The following is a 19,324-nucleotide window of genomic DNA, read 5'->3' as shown; positions in this document are numbered from 1 at the left end:
TTCTTTCTTTCTTTCTTTCTTTCTTTCTTTCTTTCTTTCTTTCTTTCTTTCTTTCTTTCTTTCTTTCTTTCTTTCTTTCTTTCTTTCTTTCTTTCTTGTTTCTTTCCTCCTTTCTTTCTTTCTTTCCTTCCTTCCTTCTTTTTTTTTTTTTTGAGACAGAGTTCCGCTCTTGTTACTCAGGCTGTAGTGCAATGGCACGATCTCAGCTCCCTGCAACCTCCGCCTCCTCGATTCAAGTCATTCTCCTGCCTCAGCCTCCCAAGTAGCTGGGATTACAAGCAGCTGCCACCACACCCAGCTGAGTTTTTGTATTTTTAGTAGAGATGGGGTTTCACCATGTTAGCCAGGCTGGTCTTGAGCTCCTGACCTCAGGTGATCTGCCCACCTTGGCCTCCCAAAGTGCTGGGATTACAGGCATGAGCCACCGTGCCCGGCCCTGGACAGAGGGCAAATATTAATATATGGGTATCTAGTGGCTGCGACCAGGCCAGAGAGAGGAAGGTTAAAAAATTAAGGGAAGGAGTTTTGTCCCTAAGTTTAAAAATACATAACATTGAGACTGGAGATAAATAGACCAAATACTAACAATGGTTATCTTTGGCTTTTTTGTTTTATTTTCAGCTTTAAGTTTTCATTTTTTGTGGATACATAATGGGCGAATATATTTATGGGTTACATGAGATATTTTCATACAGGCATGCAATGTATACTAGTCACATCAAGGAAAATAGGACATCCATCACCTGAAGTATTTATCCTTTGTCTTACAAACAATTCAGTTCTATTGTTTTATTTTAAAATGTAAAATTAAATTATTTTTTACTATAGTCACCCTGTTGTGCTGTCAAATGTTAGGTCTTATTCATTATTTCTAACTTTTTTTTTTTTTGAGACAGCCTCACCCTGTTACCGAGGCTGGAGTGCAGTAGCGTGATCTCGGCTCACTGCAACCTCTGCCTCCTGGGCTCAAGTGATTATCCTGCCTTAGTATCCCAAATAGCTGGGATTACAGGCACATGCTAGCATGCCTAGCTAATTTTTGTATTTTTAGTAGAGACATGGGTTTCACCACATTGGCCAGGCTGGTCTCGAACTCCTGGCTTCAAGTGATCCACCTGCCTCAGCCTCCCAAAGTGCTGGGATTACAGATGTGAGTCACCACACCTGGCACTATTTTTCATACCCATTAACCATGCCCACTTTCCCCCAATCCCCAACTACCCTTCCCAGCCTGTGGTAACCACCATTCTACTTTCTGTCTCTGTGAGTTCAGTTTTAATTTTTAGCTCCCACAAAAAAAATGAGAACACGCAAAGTTTTTCCTTCTGTGCTTTGTTTATTTCACTTAACATGATAAACTCCAATTCCACGACAATGGTTATCTTTGAGTGGGGAATTTATAGGTGATGATTTTTTTTCTTCTATTTTTCAAATTTTCTGTAATGAGTACTTTTAAAATACTTTTTAAATAGAAAATATGAAATTTTGTTGTTAAGCCATCATTTGTTCTTTCTTTTCACTGACTTATATGATTAATACATGATCATATTCTCAATCTAAAGCTTACAAGCCAGAGGTAAAGCTAAAACCCCTCATGGACACACACACACACACGCGACCGCTGCCACACCAAACGCAGTCACTTCCCAGAGGTAGTCTCTTCAGAACTTGTTGAGTGGGAGGTAATCATCTCTTGCCGCTAGATGAAGAATAGGGCCATTCTAGAGGCTTTCTGGTCAGTCATAGGTGATGGACACTTCCACATTTTCTTCCTTGTAAGCCAGAGGGTCCATCTGGAAATTTTGAATACCCAGTGTAAGTTACATGGCAAACCGTCCTGTGCCAGAGGGGAAAAAACTGAGCCTGAATCTGATCAAAATTGTACATCACTGGTTTTCAATGTTGGTTGCATACTGGGATCATCTGAGGTAGTTTAAAAAATTCCTGTGTCTCAATTTCCCCCCAGAGTCTCTGGTATAATTGCTCTTGGATTTGCCTGGGCTTCAGGGATATTTATTTATTTATTTATTTACCCAGTATAATTGCTCTTGGATTTGCCTGGGCTTCAGGGATATTTATTTATTTATTTATTTATTTATTTATTTATTTATTTACCCAGTCTCACTCTGTTGCCCAGGCTGGAGTACAGAGGCGTGATCTTAGCTCAGTACAAATCTGCCTCCCGGGTTCAAATGATTCTCCTGCTTCAGCCTCCTAAATAGCTGGGACTACAGGCACCCACCAACACACCTGGCTAATGTTTGTGTTTTTAGTAGAGTTGGGGATTCACGATGTTGGCCCAGGCTGGTCTCGAACTCCTGAACTCAGGTGATCCGCCTGCCTTGGCCTCCCTAAGTGCTGAGATTACAGGTGTGAGCCACCGCGCCGGCTTCAGGGTTTTTAAGAGCTCCCCAAATAATTGTAGTGGGCTACCTTTGAGAATCACTGCTCTGGATTTAACATCCAATTTATAGAAAATACAGGGGTAAGGATAGAAGAACAGCATGGAGTGCAATAAGCAATAGCCACACTGGGACATGCTATAGGACAAACACTCAGTTTTTTACATTTTATTTTATTTTATTTTTTTTGAGACGGAGTCTCGCTCTGTTGCCCAGGCTCGAGTGCAGTGACACTATCTCAGCTCACTGCAAGCTCTGCCTCCCGGGTTCAGGCCATTCTCCTGCCTCAGCCTCCAGAGTAGCTGGGACTACAGGCGCCCGCCACCACGCCCAGCTAATTTTTTGCATTTTTAGTAGAGACTGGGTTTCAACGTGTCAGCCAGCATGGTCTCAATCTCCTGACCTCGTGATCCACCCACCTCCACCTCCCAAAGTGCTGGGATTACAGGTGTGAGCCACCGCACCCGGCAACACTCAGTTTCTTTACAAAAAGTTGTAAGAATAAAAGGTGAGGAGGAGAGAGGAACCTACAGGTTAAAAGCGACTAAATTACTAATTGCAATGTGTAAAGAGATCTTTTTGGATCTTCAGGTGAACAAAGAAAAAAAAAGAAAAGTTTTACACATCAAACAGGAATATTTGAACATTCAGTAGGTATTTGATATTAAGGGATTGTTTTTAATGTTGAGGTTATAATGTGGGGTTTTTTTATTTTTATTTTTTAAACTTTTATTTTAGGTTCATGGGTACATGTGCAGGTTTGTTACACAGGTAAACTCATATTATGGAGGTTTGTTGTACAGACTGCTTTGTCACCCAGGTACCAAGCCTAGTACCCAATAGCTATTTTTTTCTGCTCTTCTCCCTCCTCCCTACCTGAGGCCTCGGGTAGGCCTCAGTGTCTGTTGTTGTTTTACTTTTAAAACAGTTTTTATCTTTCAGAGACACGTTGAAATAACTGAATGAAATATCTCCAGATTATATATCTGAGATTTACGTGAAAAGAAGCCTATGAGAGGGAGGAGTGGGAGAGGGTATAGATTAAAAAAAAATGATTGGCCATGAGTTGATAATTGTTGAAGCTGGGCAATGGGTACATAGGGAACTCGGTATTCTGTTTCATCTATTTTTGTATGCTTAAACATTTCCAGAATAAGAAGTTTTTTTTAGAATGGTCAGTCCAAGATATTAATTAACAATTTAGTGCTATTTATAGATAGAACATCTTTTTCCCACTACAGCGTGCAGTTCTTGGCTGTCTTCTTTTGGGGAGACAGGTGTGACCGTCTGTCCTGCTCCTTGCCCATCCCCACCGCCTCTCCCTTGCTGACGGTTGCTTCCCAAGGCCAAGGCCAGAGGGCGGAGTAGACATAAGGGCATTAGACCATTAAACAGCTCTCATTTACTGAGTGGTCTTGGGCTCCCACCCTGGCTGGTTTTACAGCTGGCTTTTCCTGGGTTTGGTCACTTTGCTTGTGTTATGGATCAATTCTTTTCCCCAAAAAACTTTTTTTGTTTTTGTTTTTGTTTTTGTTTTTTTGACAGAGTCTCGCTCTGTCGCCCAGACTGGAGTTTAGTTGCATGATCTCAGCTCACTGCAACCTCCGCCTCCCGGGTTCAAGCGTTTCTCCTGTCTCACCCTCCTGAGTAGCTGGGATTACAGGCGCCCGCCACCATGCCCAGCTAATTTTTTAAATTTTAATAGAGATAGGGTTTCACTATGTTGGCCAGGCTGGTCTTGAACTCCTGACCTCAGGTAATCTGCCTGTCTCTGCCTCCCAAAGTGCTGGGATTACAGGCATGAGCCACTGCACCGGGCCCACTCTGATCTTTTCATATCCCAGGTCTATCTGAGGTGTTCGAGAGCCTAGGAATAGGTGCTGACCTTTTCCTTTGTAAATTATTCATATGGGGTTGCCTCATAATCACTCTACTCACTGAATTACATGTCCCTAGAACTTGGTTAATTGTTTTGTGGGTTGTTCTCCTTTTTTGGGTTGTAAATAACATCATATCATATATACTAAAACTAACTTTTAAATTCTACACTATGTCCTAAAGATCCTTCAATGACAGTACATATCATCTTATCTTACTATTATTATTATTATTTTTTTTGAGGTGAGGTCTCACTCTGTTGCCCAGGCTGGAGCGCACTGGTGGGATCATAGCTCACTGTAGCCTCAAAATCCTGGGCTCAAGTGATCCTCTCACCTCAGCCTACCAGGTAGCTGGGACTACAGATGCACACCACTACACCCAACTAGTTTTTATTTTATTTTATTTTTTGTAGAGACGGGGTCTCACTGTCCTGGACTCAAGCAGTCCTCCCACCTTGACCTCCCAAAGTGCTGGAATTGCAAAGTGTGAGCCACTGTGCCTGGTCCTGCTTTCACATTTTAAAATTCTGCCAATTGCTCTCTAACATGGGTACTTCACCTTGTATTCTCTCCCACTGGCAACCTGTTAGGGTGTTCTTTTCCTCTAGTCTCCCAACTCAAGGTATTCTTCTACTTCTCAATGCAATGTTCCAAATGGTTGTGGACTCATGTCAACTAACTCACTACAGTGCCCACAGATGAATTTCTTCACCTTGATATTGTCAGCTGATACTCAGTATTCATTGCCTCTTCGTTTTAGTGCACCTTCCAGTATGGCAGAAATTAGAAAGTTTTACAACACATAAGCAACTATATTTTGATACTTTCCTGCAGGTAAGGTTCTGGAGGCAAATTAGGTCCTGCCAATGAGATGCTTCATTGGAAACTGGAAGGTAGAAATGAGGTTATGGCATTTTTCTCTTGCTCTCTTGACTGTTTTATGATGTCAGATATGGCCAGAGGATGGAGTTCCTCACACCCCCCCGAAGTGGTACGGTGTCCAGTTTCTCCAGATTTGTGGGTGGTAAGGGGCATTTGCTGTGGTGCCAGTGATTCCCAGATCTTGATCTTGGATCTTATTTGCACTAGCGTTACCTTGGACTATGATCTTGGGCTCAGTCATTCCAGGGGCAATCTCTTGATATTCAAGCTCCCTGGTTGGGACAGTTGTAATAGCTTCTCTGGTGAGACAGTTCTGCAGTGTTCTGGGCATAATTCCTGGAAACCTAGCCTACAGCCTAGTTCTGCCAAGTTTATAAACATCCAATTCACTGTATTAAATCCCATTCTGCATAAAATCCCTAGGGTGGTATCTGCTTCCTGCAATTGAACCCTAACTGATACAGGCTTGCTATATGGCTTCTAATTTTACTTCTCAATTATAGGCAATGGCCCTGCTTAGCCACAATTGATGGCCTTGGCTCCCTTATTGGTAGACCAGGAAGAGAAAATCTTGGTGTTCAGCAAAATGGGTTTCCACAAAAAAGTATTTAGCTGAGCCTTAGGTACTGGAACTGACATATGAAAGAGACAATGTAATGTGAGTAAACAGAACTCCAGGCTTAAATTCTGTATCCCATGTTCTGTTTGTGACTGTGTCCCTTACCAGCAAAATGACCTTCATTAAATCCCTTACTATGTCCGGGACTGAGTCTCCTTGACTTTAAAATAAGGGGTTCCAGGCTGGGCACAGTAGATCACACCTGTAATCTCAGTGTTTTTGAAAGGCTAAAACAGGTGAATCGCTTGAGGTCAGGAGTTCGAAGCTACAGTAAGCTATGATCTCGCCACTGCACTCCAGCCTGGGAAACAGAGCAAGACTGTGTCTCTAAAAAAAAAAAAGCTAAAATAAAATAAGGGGTTTCAGATGACTTTTAAGGTCTATTTTAGCTCAAAGATTTTATGGTCCTATGAAATCATTATTACAAACCTGAGCATAAAATGGTTAAATGTTGTTCACTAAACCCTAAAACCCTTGCAAATGACAGGTTCTTTCCTCTTCCTCCTTGCTTTGCCAGTCTGTCTTGAGGCGTTAAGGTTTCTCCTGTTCTGACTGCTTGCTTTTGTTCCATCGTCCATTAATAGTAAATTGACGTAAAATTGCAGTTCTGGAGAAGTAGAGGTGTTGCTATGGAAACAGCTTTGATTCATTGATGTAAACATTAAGCTGTGGTTGCTCATCCCTGAAGTGCTGGCAAAAAGAAAAAAATACAAAATAAACGTTATAGTAAGAATTACTTTTTGTTTTCAGAGAAGGTGGACCACACTCTGAAGGCTTGCTCTGAAGGTATATGTAGCACATTCTTACCAGGATTCAGATCTACCCCAGGTGTAATGATGCTCCCTGACTCAGTGTCTGATGTGATGCAGGAAGACTGAACTGTGGTATTAGTCTGGTCCCCCTGCACTGTGTTACAAGGAAATCCCAGAACTCATCATGATTAACATCAAATAAAAATACCTCCCCTTTAGGCTGATTGGTTGTGGCTCAAAATTGTCCCCTTTTGGGGCTTAATGAAATTTTATTTTTTCCCTTCAAACTGAATATCTCATTTACTTTCAGAAAGAAGATTTCCTAATTTTGGCCCTTTCTTTTTTCTTTGGGTGGGGGGAGTGTTTAAAACTGTTTGTTTTTTAAACAAACATTGGGCATTCCAATAATTAAAATCATTTTAAACACAAAAAAATAATGGCACTCTGACTAAATGGCATTTAGTAGCCAGCAGGACACCTTGGGCCAGGTTGGTTTTACTCTAGATTTCATTGTCATCCCACCCCACTTCTTCCTTCACCAACATGCACGCTCTTTTCCTGTCATGACAACCAGATAGGCAGAGGCAGGTGCAGCCCTCATCATCAGTGGTTCTCAATTCCTTGATGTGAACAGGACAGCACAGGCATTAAGCTTGATCTGGCCTCTTTGCATTGTACAAAGTTAAACAGCTAAACGAAGTAAAATACAAAGGCAATACCTGTGGAATGCATACCGCATGTTGGCGGGCATGCCTCATTGCAATTTGCCTGCTTGTTTCTATTCTGTCATTTCTTTGGAAGGCAGCAGATTTTTCTCTTGCATTTCTGTATTCTTTAATTTCAATTTACTGAATTTCTTGATCTCAGCCACGTCGGGTTTGTCAGGCATAGAGGAAGTGGAGTGAGGCACAAGAGTAAATGGAATCTTTTCTATTTCTCTCTCTCTCTTCCCCTTCCCCTTCCCCTTCCCCTTCTCCTCCCCCTTCCTCCCTCCCTCCCTTCCTTCCTTCCTTCTCTCTCTTTCCCCTCCTCCTACCTTCTTCCTTCCTTCCTCTCTTCCTTCTTTCTTTCTTTTGTTCCTTAGTTTTATTTAAGTATAATGTATATACAATAAAATCCACTCACTTTAAGAGTGCTGTGTGGTGAATTTTGATGATTATACGCAGTATTTAACCTCCACAAACACTGAGATACAGAATGGTTTCATCATGCTAAAAAGAATCTTCTTATCCCTTTGCAGTTGATCCCCTTCACCCTCATCCCTAGTACCAGATAACCACACATCTATTTCTGTCACTATGGTTTTACCTTAGTAGAATTTCATGTAAATGGAATCATACAGTATGTAATCTTCGTGTTTCACTTCTTTCACTTAAAATTAATGTCTTTGATATTCATCCCTAATGTTGTATAAATTATTTCATTCTTTTTTCTTGCTATATGATATTCTGTATTATGAATACACAACAATTTGTTTATTCACTCACCAGTTGATAGAAATTTGGCTTGTTAGCAGTTTTTGGCTATTGTAAATAATGCTGCTACATACAAGTCTTTGTATGGACATGTGTGGTTGTTTCTCTTGAGTAACTACCTTGAAGTTGGATTGTTGGGTTGTATGGTAAGTGCATAAAGTTTCATAACTGTCTAAGAGTCTGCCATGCTGTTTCCAAAGTGGCTGTACCAATTTGCATTGCCACCTGCAGTGTATGAGGGTTCCAGTTGCTTCACATCCTTGCCAACACTGGGTATGTTCTCCCAATTTCTGCACTGATTTCTTGGTGGACTAGCACCAATCTGTAGACTATACTTCATGCAGGACTACTCCAACCCATTCATAGGAATATGTCCACGGTCGTAAATGTCATGGAATAAAAAACCAGGCATTCTGGTTATTGCCGACCAGAACAACAGATTCTAATGCAATACTCCCCCCAGATCAAGAAAATAAATATGATACAAGTTTAGCTCTGTAGCTTTTTTATGGATTCTACTTTAATAAACACTGGGGTATACATTTTGTTTGGGAAGCACTTTAAGTTTTCTTTCTTTCTTAAATAATAGAAAAGAAATGTAATATCTATTTTAAAACAATGAATACAAATCTAGCTCTGACATATCTTGTAGCATTGACAGCATGTCCATTGGCATCGTTTCTGGCCTCTTTAGCAGTGCCTGGATTGAGCGTGGTTGAGCCAGCCTATAATGGGTTGACACACAGCCAGGCTCAGGAGCAGAGGCAGTGACACATGTATTGGATGGGGTGGATGGAGTCAAGGAGATGTATCTTGAGCTAGAGTAGGAAAAAAAGGCCAAGATGAACACTAATTAGGAGCCATGGAGAATGGAACATATTGCCGGAGGGAAGAGCTGCAGCAACTTTTCTAACTGAGGTAAGTTTCTCAAAATCTGGTGATAGGAAGGAAGAAAAACCATTGATCTGAGATGTCAAGATAGCCTGTTAGCTTTTCAAATTTCTGCCCCTTTAGAGACACACTTGAGTCACTGCACAGCCAGATGAATAAAGTGTCACACAATTATGTGTGTAGATTAAAATCTGGATGCAACAGCCCCAAGGGCAAGTTGACTCAGCTGCTTATTTATGACTAGAGAGCACATTAGAATAGAATATTCAGAAATGCACAAAACACACTTATAGAGGGTAGGTTGGAACTGAGTGAGATTATTTTGCTGAATGGTACAGAAGAAATTCTATTAAAAGATTAATTCTGCTGGGCATGTTGGCTCACACCTGTAATGCTAGACTTTGGGAGGCCGAGGCAGGTGGATCACCTAAGGTCAGGAGTTCGAGACCAGCCTAGCCAACATGGTGAAACCCCATCTCTACTAAAAATACAAATATTAGCCAGCAGGTGCCTGTAATCCCAACTACTCGGGAGGGTGAGGCAGGAGAATCACTTGAACCCGGGAGGCAGAGGTTGTAGTGAGCCGAGATCGCACCATTGCCCTCCAGTCTGGGCAACATAGTGAGACTCTGTCTCCAAAAATAAAAAAAGATTAATTCACTAAGGAGAAATGGCACTATACTCAGAATAAAAGTAGCCATAAAGTGTGGGAGATCCTGTTGAAATAACACTGCCACCTTGCTAGTGGGTTATTTTCAGTAACATATTCTGGAATGGGATACAGTTATTGGAGACACATGAAGACCTGCATTAGAACAGGACACATATTTTTTCACAAAAAAAATAAGTTTTGGGAAAATTTATGTTAAAGAGTTATTTTGGGTAAGAGAGGGCTACAAAAAGTAAAGTATTATCATTTAGACTTTTGAAACTCTTCTGTTTTCCCCTGCAGTGTAATTAGCTTTAAGGGCATTTATGGTGGCTACAAGAATTAAAATGTATTTACCTTTTTTGGCAGGCCGAGGTGGGTGGATCAGTTGAGGTCAGGAGTTTGAGATCAGCCTGACCAACATGGTGAAACCCCGTCTCTACTAAAACTACAAAAATTAGCCAAGTATAGTGGCAGATACCTGTAGTCTCAGGTATCTAAGGACTTGGAAAGGGCTGAGGCAGGAGAATCGCTTGAACCCGGGAGGCGGAGGTTGCAGTCAGCCGAGATGGCGCCATTGCACTACAGCCTGGGCAACAGAGAGAGACACTGTCTCAAAAAAAAGAAAAAAGAAAAGAGAAAAAAGAAAAAAAAGGGACTTATCTTTAAGGCATAAAATACCAGTTAAAACTATCCACGTTTATGAATAGGGAAGCAAACATTGTCAGATGCTTTATATAGTTTATATACATTAAAATTTATTGCATACTCATTGCATCAGCAAGTATGAGGACTTATCTAAAGGACTGATTTAAATGTAGTAAATCATTTAAGTATGAAAATAATTAGTGGACATCTGGGTTAAGGGGGCTGGGCTGCTAGGCAGAGAGATGCCTGACTCATCTCCTTGCTCCTCAACATGCATGCTTTCCAAAACGATTCATGAAAGCTTTTCATAGAATCAGCTGCCAATTGCAACTGCCCAGGCAGGAAACACATTAGTCAACTACCTGTCACACACCAGGAGAAGTTTTATTAGCCTGTGTCTAAGGGGCTGCTGTCCCAGGTTGAAGAAGAGGTTTCCACGTATCCCGAGACCCCAGAGATTGGAGCCTTCGTTGTTGAGCAACTGTTGGTTATCTCTCCATTGCACAGGGACAGCTCTAGGAGGTAGCCCTGGTTGTTTCACCCCAAATCAATACCTGCCTCTCTTCTTCTGCTCCAGGGCTGGAATGGACTGCAATGCACTTGGAGGAGGACAGGGTTGATCAGGAGCTCACCGTAGCCAGGAACAGGAAGGTAATACAGGTGCAAAACCAGGAAAGGTGTGGGGACTAATTGTCGCCAGAGGTTTTAGTTTTTCTAGATGCTTTTTCTAACAGGCAATGAACTGTAAACTGCTTCAAATTATTCGGGAAAAACCCTCTAACTGACCCAACAATTAGGTACCAGGCCTTAGTAGATGTAATAATTTAGGATCTTAATAGGTGGTTAACCATTTGGGAGAAAGTAATTTAGATCTTCATCCCATATCATACATCAACATAAATTCCAAATGAACTGAAGAATTAGATGTAAATGACTAAGCTATAAAATAAGGAAGAATAAGTAGCTGACTGAGTTTGGGATGGGGAAAGGACTTTTCAGGCATACAAATCAATACAATATTACAAAAGAAAAATTTGTAATAGATTTGGCTACATAAAGCATTTATTACATCTGTATATGTATATTAAAACCACAACCAACAGAATAAAAATAAAAATATAAAAATGAGTAAATATTTACAAATATTTATAGAAGTGAGTTCATGGCCTTATTATAGAAAGATTCCCTTCCTTCAATTTAAATTTAAATTAACAAAGCCTAGGAAAACATAATTCATAAATTTAATATTTTATGAAAATAGTAGATAACATTATTATGTCCACTCTCCCTAGGAACTAAACAAATCTAAATGAAAACAAGATTGTTTCTTTTTAATTATCAAAGAACAATGATTTTTTTAGAACAATAATACACAAATGTAACTAGATTAAGACCCTGTAGTTATTAGGTAGGGAAATTTGGCCATATTTGTTTAAATTTATTTTACTTTAGGAAATTTTTGTCTACATCCTAATGAACTAGTCAAACATTCAAGAATTTATATATAAAATATTCATCCATTAATTTATCAAAAGCTTAAAATCACCCAAATGCCCAACATAAGATAAATCTTTACTACAGGCATGTGCCACCATGCCCAACTAATTTTTGTATTTTTTGTAGAGATGGGTTTCGCCATGTTGCCCAGGCTGGGCTCAAACTCCTGGGCTCAAGTGATCCTCTCGCCTCGATAAATCTTATATAAACTACAGCACAGATACATATAAAATACAATTTTTAACTATTTTTAATTTATTTAATTTTAAATTTCATTTTTTTAAATGTTAATAGTTATTTGAAATGATACTTAAATGATGTGAGCAATGTTCAGGGTGCACTTTGTGGAGCATCATAAATACTTTATTTCACAATGAAAAGAATTCCTTATGTCTTTGATAATGCAATTAGAATGTAAAAGTAAAATTTAAAAAGTAATACAGAAAGTGCAAAGGAAAAAGTAAAAATTAACCAAAACATCATCTCTAAGTGATAAAAGATGTTAAATTATTGAATAGCCTTTTGTATAGTTTTCTTTGCATATATGTAGCACACATGCTCATGTACAAATTTACAAAGCATTATTTTTATGAACTAGAGCATACTCATCCTGAATTTAACTAATTTCCTTTCCTTCAAGATATTTATTTATATCTTTTAATGTGAAAATTATACATCCTCATCATCATTTATAATGACTGCACAGTATGCTATTGTATGTATATTTGTTCCAAAATTCAGTTAACTAGCTTTCCATTGATGGATATATTTAATAAGTAAACAGGACCAGGGTAATGCAGCTGGACGGAGAGCTCAGTTTTAAGAGAGTCTCTGTTCCCCTGCTAGTCTCTTTTCTAAAGCTGCAAATACGACGACAATCTTGTTTGTAGTTAATAAGCTCTGAGCACACAAGGACCAGGCACGCAAACATGTTCCACACCACCTGTGCAAGAAATTGTCTGACCCCGTCAACTGTAAGCTCCTGGCAACCCTTTAAGAAATAGGATTCAAGCTGCAAGGGTGAGGGGAGACTTGATCCTTTGAGAAGCTGAGTCTTTCTGGTTCCAGTCCACCCATTCCAGGCAACTAGAGCACATAGTCATTGACTGAATAATCCTGCCCATCTCTCTCCCCAAGAACACTGTCCTGAAGACTCACTCAGAGGAAGATCACACCTCTAATAAAAACCCACTTTTGGAAAAATTTAAAATGTTAGCTACTGAAAGGCCCCCCTGGGGCTAGAGGCTGAACTTGTCTGGTTTCTTCATTTTCAAGCTGGAGTTTCTTTACAATAAACTCATTGGTCTATTCCATGGGCTTGGCTCAGCCTTGCTTGCAAATTACTTCCTGCAAAATCCTACTTTGCATATTCGAAGCTTATCCTTAACTCTTCCCCCTTGCACTTCTGCTATGACAATCCTAATTCTTCCCAGTCCCTGCCCACAATACCTACCTAACTAGGGAGAACGTGGCATAATGCAGAAACACACAAAGCAAAGCACATGAATATTTTCTAAAATATTTTTCTTATGGCATCCACACTTAAGTTCACATCCTTCAAAAAATAAATTTGCAATTTTTAAGTGATTGGTATTGTTAACACCAAGTATGAGATCCAATTGTCAGAGGTGTTTGAACCAGAGCAACTCCATCTTGAATAAGGGCTGGGTAAAAATGAGGCTGAGACCTACTGGGCTGTATTCCCAGATGGTTAAGACATTCTAAGTCACAGGATGACACAGGAGTTCTGCAAAACATACAGGTCATAAAGACCTTGCTGATGAAACAGGGTGCAGTAGAGAAGCCAGTTAAAACCCACTCAAACCAAGATGGTGACAAGAGTGACCTCTGGTCATTCTCACTGCTACACTCCCACTAGTGCCATGACAGTTTACAAATGCCATGGCAACATCAGGAAGTTACCCAAGTTACCCTATATGGTCTGAAAAGGGGAGGCATGAATAATCCACCCCTTGTTTAGCATATAATCAAGAAATAATCATAAAAATAGGCAACGAGCAGCCCTTGTCTCTGTCTATGGAGTAACCATTCTTTTATTGTTTTACTTTCCTAATAAAGTTGCTTTCACTTTACTCTGTGGACTTGCCCTGAATTCTTTCTTGCATGAGATCCAAGAACCCTCTCTTAGGGTCTGAATTGAGACCCCTTTCCAGTAACACAGCTACACCCTGCTTTAAAAATTGTAATGGCGTCTCAAGGCCAACAGTGTGAGAGACTAAGCTCTTATCCTGTGTGGTATAAAAGACTTCATAATCGGACCCAGGTACCTCTCTTTCCTCGTTTTCCACCATCCCTTATTATGTTCGCTATAGAAAACAGTTATGGTAACTAACTTGTCATCAATTCCCTCAAATGGCTAATGGTATTTTATCACTCTGTGACTCAGCTCAGATTTCTGCTTTTCCCTATGGCTTCTTAATCCTACTGGCTCATCAGAATCACCTGGTGACATTTTTAAAATTTTTACTTGTTTATATTTCAAAAATTTTTAAATTTTGAAATTGTTTTAGATTTACAAAAGAGTTGTAAAGATAGCACATAGAGTTCCTGTCTATTCTTCTTTAGCTTCCCCTAATGTTAACGTTTTACCTTAACTGTGGTACATTTATCAAAACTAAGAAATCGGCATTGGCATTTTAATAACTCTACTATAGACTTCCTTTGGATTTTGCCAGTTTTTCCACCAATGTCCCTTGTTCAAAGATCCAAACTAGGAATTCATATTTGTATTTTCTCTACGTGTCTCCTTAGACTTCTCCAATCTGTGAAAAATTCTGGTTTTTTTTCCTTGTTTTTCAAGATCTTGGCACTTTGAAAGAGCACTATTCAGGTATTTTGTAGAATGTCCCTCAGGTATGTCTGATACTTTCTTATGATCAAGCTGAGGTCATGGATTTGTAGAAAGAATACCACAGAGGTATGTGCCCTTCTCTCTGCATCCTTTTGGGGGCACGTGATATCACCAGGAGTTATCACTGGTCATATTAACCTTGATCACTTGGTCAAGGTGGTTTCTGCCAGGTTTCTCCAGTGCAAAGTTACATTTTTCCCTTTCCATATGTATTAGTCAACAAATCACTAAGTCCAGCCCACACTCAAGGGCAAAGAAATAAAGTCTCACCTTTTGGAGGAAGAAGTATCTATCTATAAAAATAACTGTGACATGTGTTAAAACTACCACAGTAACTAAAAATATCATGAAGGAGATACTTTGAGGCTATGCAACTCTCCTGTTTTTTTTTTTAAGTTTTGCCCACAAATTTTAATATTTAATGTGTTAATTATTATACTGGCGTTCTAAAGGTGATTTCTTTATTTCCCCTGTTTCTTCTACATTCATCAATTGGAATTCCTTCTGTATTTTTACTACACAGTTCTATGGGTTTTGACAAACTCATACAGTCATGAACCCATCACCACAATCAAGATGTAGAATATTTCCATTGTCCCTTAATGTTCCCTCAAGTCCCTTTGTAGCAACCTGATCTATTTGCTGTCTATATAGTCTTACTCTTTCAGAATATCGTCTAAATGGAATCATACGTTACATAGCCTTTGAGTCTGGCTTCTTTCACTCAGCATAATGCATGAGAATCATCCATGTTGCTGCATATATCAATAGTTCATTCATATTTAGCAAAGTAGTATTCCATGTATAGATAAAGTTTTTGTAAAAAAATATATTCGCCAATGGATGCACATTTGGGTTGTTTCCAGTTTTTGACAATACCACATAATGATGCTATAAATATTCACAGGTGTGTTTTCATTTGAACATAAATTTCCTCTTTTTTGGACAAATTGCACTTGCTTAGGATTGCTGGGTATGAGAGTAATAATGGCCCCCAAGATGTCTACATTTTCATTTTCTAATTGCCAAGACCCATGAAGATGTTACCTTACATGGCAAAGGGGAATTGAGTTTGAGGATAGAGTTAAGGTAGTTAATCAGCTGACCTTAAAATAGGGAGATTATCTTGGATTATTTGGTGTGCCCAATTTAATCACATGGGTCCTTCCTTAAAAGCACAGAAGTCCGAGGGATACAGTGAGTATCCCTAGGTTATATAATGAGTTAATTTTCTCACATTTTGGAAGTCAGAATCCTAAAATCAAGGTGTTGGCAAGGCTCCATTCCTCCTTCAGGCTGCAGAGGAGAACCTGTTTTCTTGCTTTTTCCAGCTTCTACACGTGCCCACATTCCTTGGGCTGTGGCCTCTTCCTCCATCGTCAAAATGCATCATCACTCCAACCTCTGTTCCATAGCCATTGCCTTCCCTCTACCTGCCTCCATCATCCCATGGCCTTCTGTCTTTGACTCTAAGGCTCCCTGTGATCACATTGAGCCCACCAAGATAATGCAGGGTAATCTCATCTCAGGATCCTTAACTTACCTGCATAGTCCCTTTTGCCATAGAAGATAATGTGTTCACAGTTTTCAGAGGTTACAACGTGGGCATTTTAGAGGGCCATTGTTCAGTCTAACACAATAGCATTAAAAAAAAAAAAAAAGTAAAAACCCAAAAAGCACAGACTATTAGGATAATCATCTCATTCTGGTTTGCCTGAAACTTTTGAGTTTTTAGCATTGGAAGTCTTGCATCCCTCAGTCCTGGGCACGGTAATGGTTGCTCACCCTACCTGGTAGACACAATAAATGTTTAATAAAATGAACAAATAAACAGCAAATAGATTATGAACTTGCTAACCTAGCAATAATCTTAGCATGTCATTTTGGATAGCAGTTTCTGCTTTCACTAGGTAAATGCTAACATTACCAAAGATTCTCCAGCAGTCATATCGATTCATTATCCGAGGCCTGAGGAATCCCAGAGTAGGGAGAAGGGATTTCAGGTTATTTGGAGCAAAAAGGACATGCATTTCCCTTGCTCCTCTGGTGGCACAAATGTATTAGACCCAGGCGACTTCATCTTTGACATGAAAGGGAGTGGTTTGAGAATATAATTTTAAAAATATGAGACCTAAAACACATGTTTGAGGGTTGAAGAAAGTGAAAAAAGTACATAAGAGGAATGTAGGCTTCTGGCACAGCCCAGGGTTTCCTTTGAGGGTGATAACCTTAGAAGTCTGGACCTCGGTTTCCTCATCTGTTATATGGGGTTAGGGCTGCCCATCCTTAGCTCACAGAGTTGCCAAGAAGAACAAATGAGATCCCACATTAAGAGCACTCTGACAGGGGAGAGAGCCTGGAGTAAGATAATTTACTCTTTTTGCCTCAGTTTTTCAACCCATCAATGACGTTTCATTCATTCAACAGATATTTATTGAGCATCTTCTATGTGCCAGCATTCATTTTGCACTAGAATACAGCAGTGAATAAAACGCAAAATCCCTGTTCTTCCAACAGTTATATTCTGGGACTGGAAACAAATAAATATATATTGGGATGGTAAGTGCTAAGAATAAGAATTAAAAAAATAAACTAGGAAGAAAGAGAGTCAACGGGAGAGTGCGTGGTGTGTGTTTTGTTTTTTTTTTTTTGGTTTTGTTTGTTTGTTTGTTTGTTTGATTTTTGTTTTTCAGACAGAGTCTCACCCTGTTGCTGAGGCTGGAGTGCAGTGGCACAGTTCTGGCTTGCTACAACCTCTGCCTCCTAGGATTAAGTGATTTTCCTGCCTCAGCCTCCCAAGTAGCTGGCATTATAGGCATGTGCCACCATACCTGGTCAAGTTTTGTATTTTTAATAGAAATGCGTTTTCATCATGTTGGCCAGGCTGGTCTCGAACGCCTGACCTCAAGTGATCTGCCCACCTCAGCCTCCCAAAGTGCTGGGATTACAGGTATGAGCTACTGTGCCAGGCTGGGAGAGTGTTATTTTAAAGAAGGTAGTCAGGAAAGGTGACATTTGAATATAGACTTGAGTGAAATGAGGGCAAGAACCATGAAGATGTCTGGGACAAGAGGGTTTCAGATAGAGGGAAGAGCAAAGTGTGTGCAAAGGCCCTGTGGTATGGAGTGGTTGTATTCAAGAAGCGGTAAGAAGGCCTGCGTTGCTGACGCACCAAGTGAAGAAGGAGGCAGGTGATGAAATCAGAGAGGAAGACAGAGGTAGGGCAATGGTGATGGCTGCATAGGCTGTGGAAAGAAGGACTTTGAATTTTAACTTAGCCACATGAAAGTCTACCAGACGGTTCTGAGCAGAGGAGAAATATGATTTAACTTTTCTTTTAAAAGGATCGCTCCAGCTGATATCAGAAGATAGACATCAAGGACAAAGGTAGGAGCAAAGAGATCAGTTGGGAGCCTCTTGAAATAATGTTAGGGTGGACGTGGTGGTGGTGAAAGTGGTTACATTCAGGTTGTATTTTGGAGATACAGAGAACTTTCTGATTGACTGAATGTGGGCAGGGATGCCAGATAAAATAAAGCACCTGTTTTCTACTTTTATTTGATAACTCTGACAACCCTAGGTGTGGGGGCAGAGAAGAGAGGAATCAAGAATGGCTCCCATGTTTTCGGCCTGAATAACCAGAAGAATGGGGTTACCCGTTTTTGAGAGGGAGACAATTTAGTGGTGAGGGGATGTAGTTGAAGAGTTTGATTTTAGACATACTAAGTTTGAGATCCATTTGGTAATCATAGATGACATTTAAGGCTATAAGACCGGATGAGATCCCCTAGAAGGTGAGTATAACTACTAAAGAGAAGAGGCCCAGGAGTCTGCCAGTATTTAGAGGAAACCGCCAAGGAGATGGAACTCACAGGCTTTCATTCATACAACTGTTGAGCAATAAATGAATAAATACATGTAAAGTACTTACAACGAACACATAGGAACCATTTAATTAATGGGAACCAGCCTTCTTTCCTTTTCTCTTTCTTTATTTGACTTTTTAAGGTTTTGAGTGAGAAATAAAGCAGTGCATAATTACAAGATTTACTAATTTAACAAACACATTGAGCATCTACTGTCTGCTAAATACTGTGCTGGGTACTGGGGAAATGGCCGTGACAAAAGGGACAAAATTATCTGCCCCCATGGAACTTACACTCTAGGAGAGAGGGGACAGACAATCAACAAGATAGTAAGTCAGTTACATGGTATAGCAGGTGGAGATGAGAACTGCAGCTGCAAACAAAGTGCTGGGGCAGCGGGTAAGGAGGAACCATTTTAAATCTGATGTTCATGAGAGGAATTACTGAGATGCAAAGGTGAGGGAGAAGATCACATGGGGGACTAGAATTCCCGGCTGGGGGAAGAGCAAGTGCAAAGACCCTGGGGTGGAAGGCTGCCTGGGGTGTCCAAGGCAGAGCAAGTAGGAGAGTGACTTGATTAGGGAGAGTGGAGCGGAAGAGCAGCAGGCAATGGGGTCAGAGTGAGAGCCATGCAGATCCTGTGTGGCCTTGTAGGCATTGTCATGACTTTGGCTTTTACTCCCAGGGAGATGGGAGCCAGTGGAGGCTGACTGACCTTTATCCAGTTCTCATTTTATAAGAATTTTTGTTGGTGGGGCACGGTGGCTCACGCCTGTAATCCCAGCACTTTGAGAGGCTGAGGTGGGCGGATCACTTGAGGTCAGGAGTTTGAGACAAGCCTGGCCAACATGGTGAACCCCATCTCTACAAAAAAAAAAAAAAAAAAGAATG

General features: G+C 40.2%; 1 protein-coding gene across 1 annotated transcript in view; it reads right to left on the bottom strand.

Annotated features, from left to right (window-relative positions):
* ZNRF2 (zinc and ring finger 2, E3 ubiquitin protein ligase) overlaps positions 1-7,267 on the bottom strand; it is an 18,218-nt gene extending 10,951 nt beyond the window's left edge. Inside the window, 2 exon segments of the mRNA XM_011938648.1 lie at positions 6,591-6,689; positions 7,255-7,267. Coding sequence (XP_011794038.1) covers positions 6,591-6,689; positions 7,255-7,267 — 112 coding nt within the window.
* Positions 7,268-19,324: the final 12,057 nt, after the last annotated feature.

The sequence above is a fragment of the Colobus angolensis genome, unplaced genomic scaffold, assembly GCF_000951035.1.
Source record: "Colobus angolensis palliatus isolate OR3802 unplaced genomic scaffold, Cang.pa_1.0 Scaffold175, whole genome shotgun sequence".
Taxonomy (NCBI): Eukaryota; Metazoa; Chordata; class Mammalia; order Primates; family Cercopithecidae; genus Colobus; species Colobus angolensis.
This window is presented reverse-complemented; position numbering and strand designations above follow the sequence as displayed.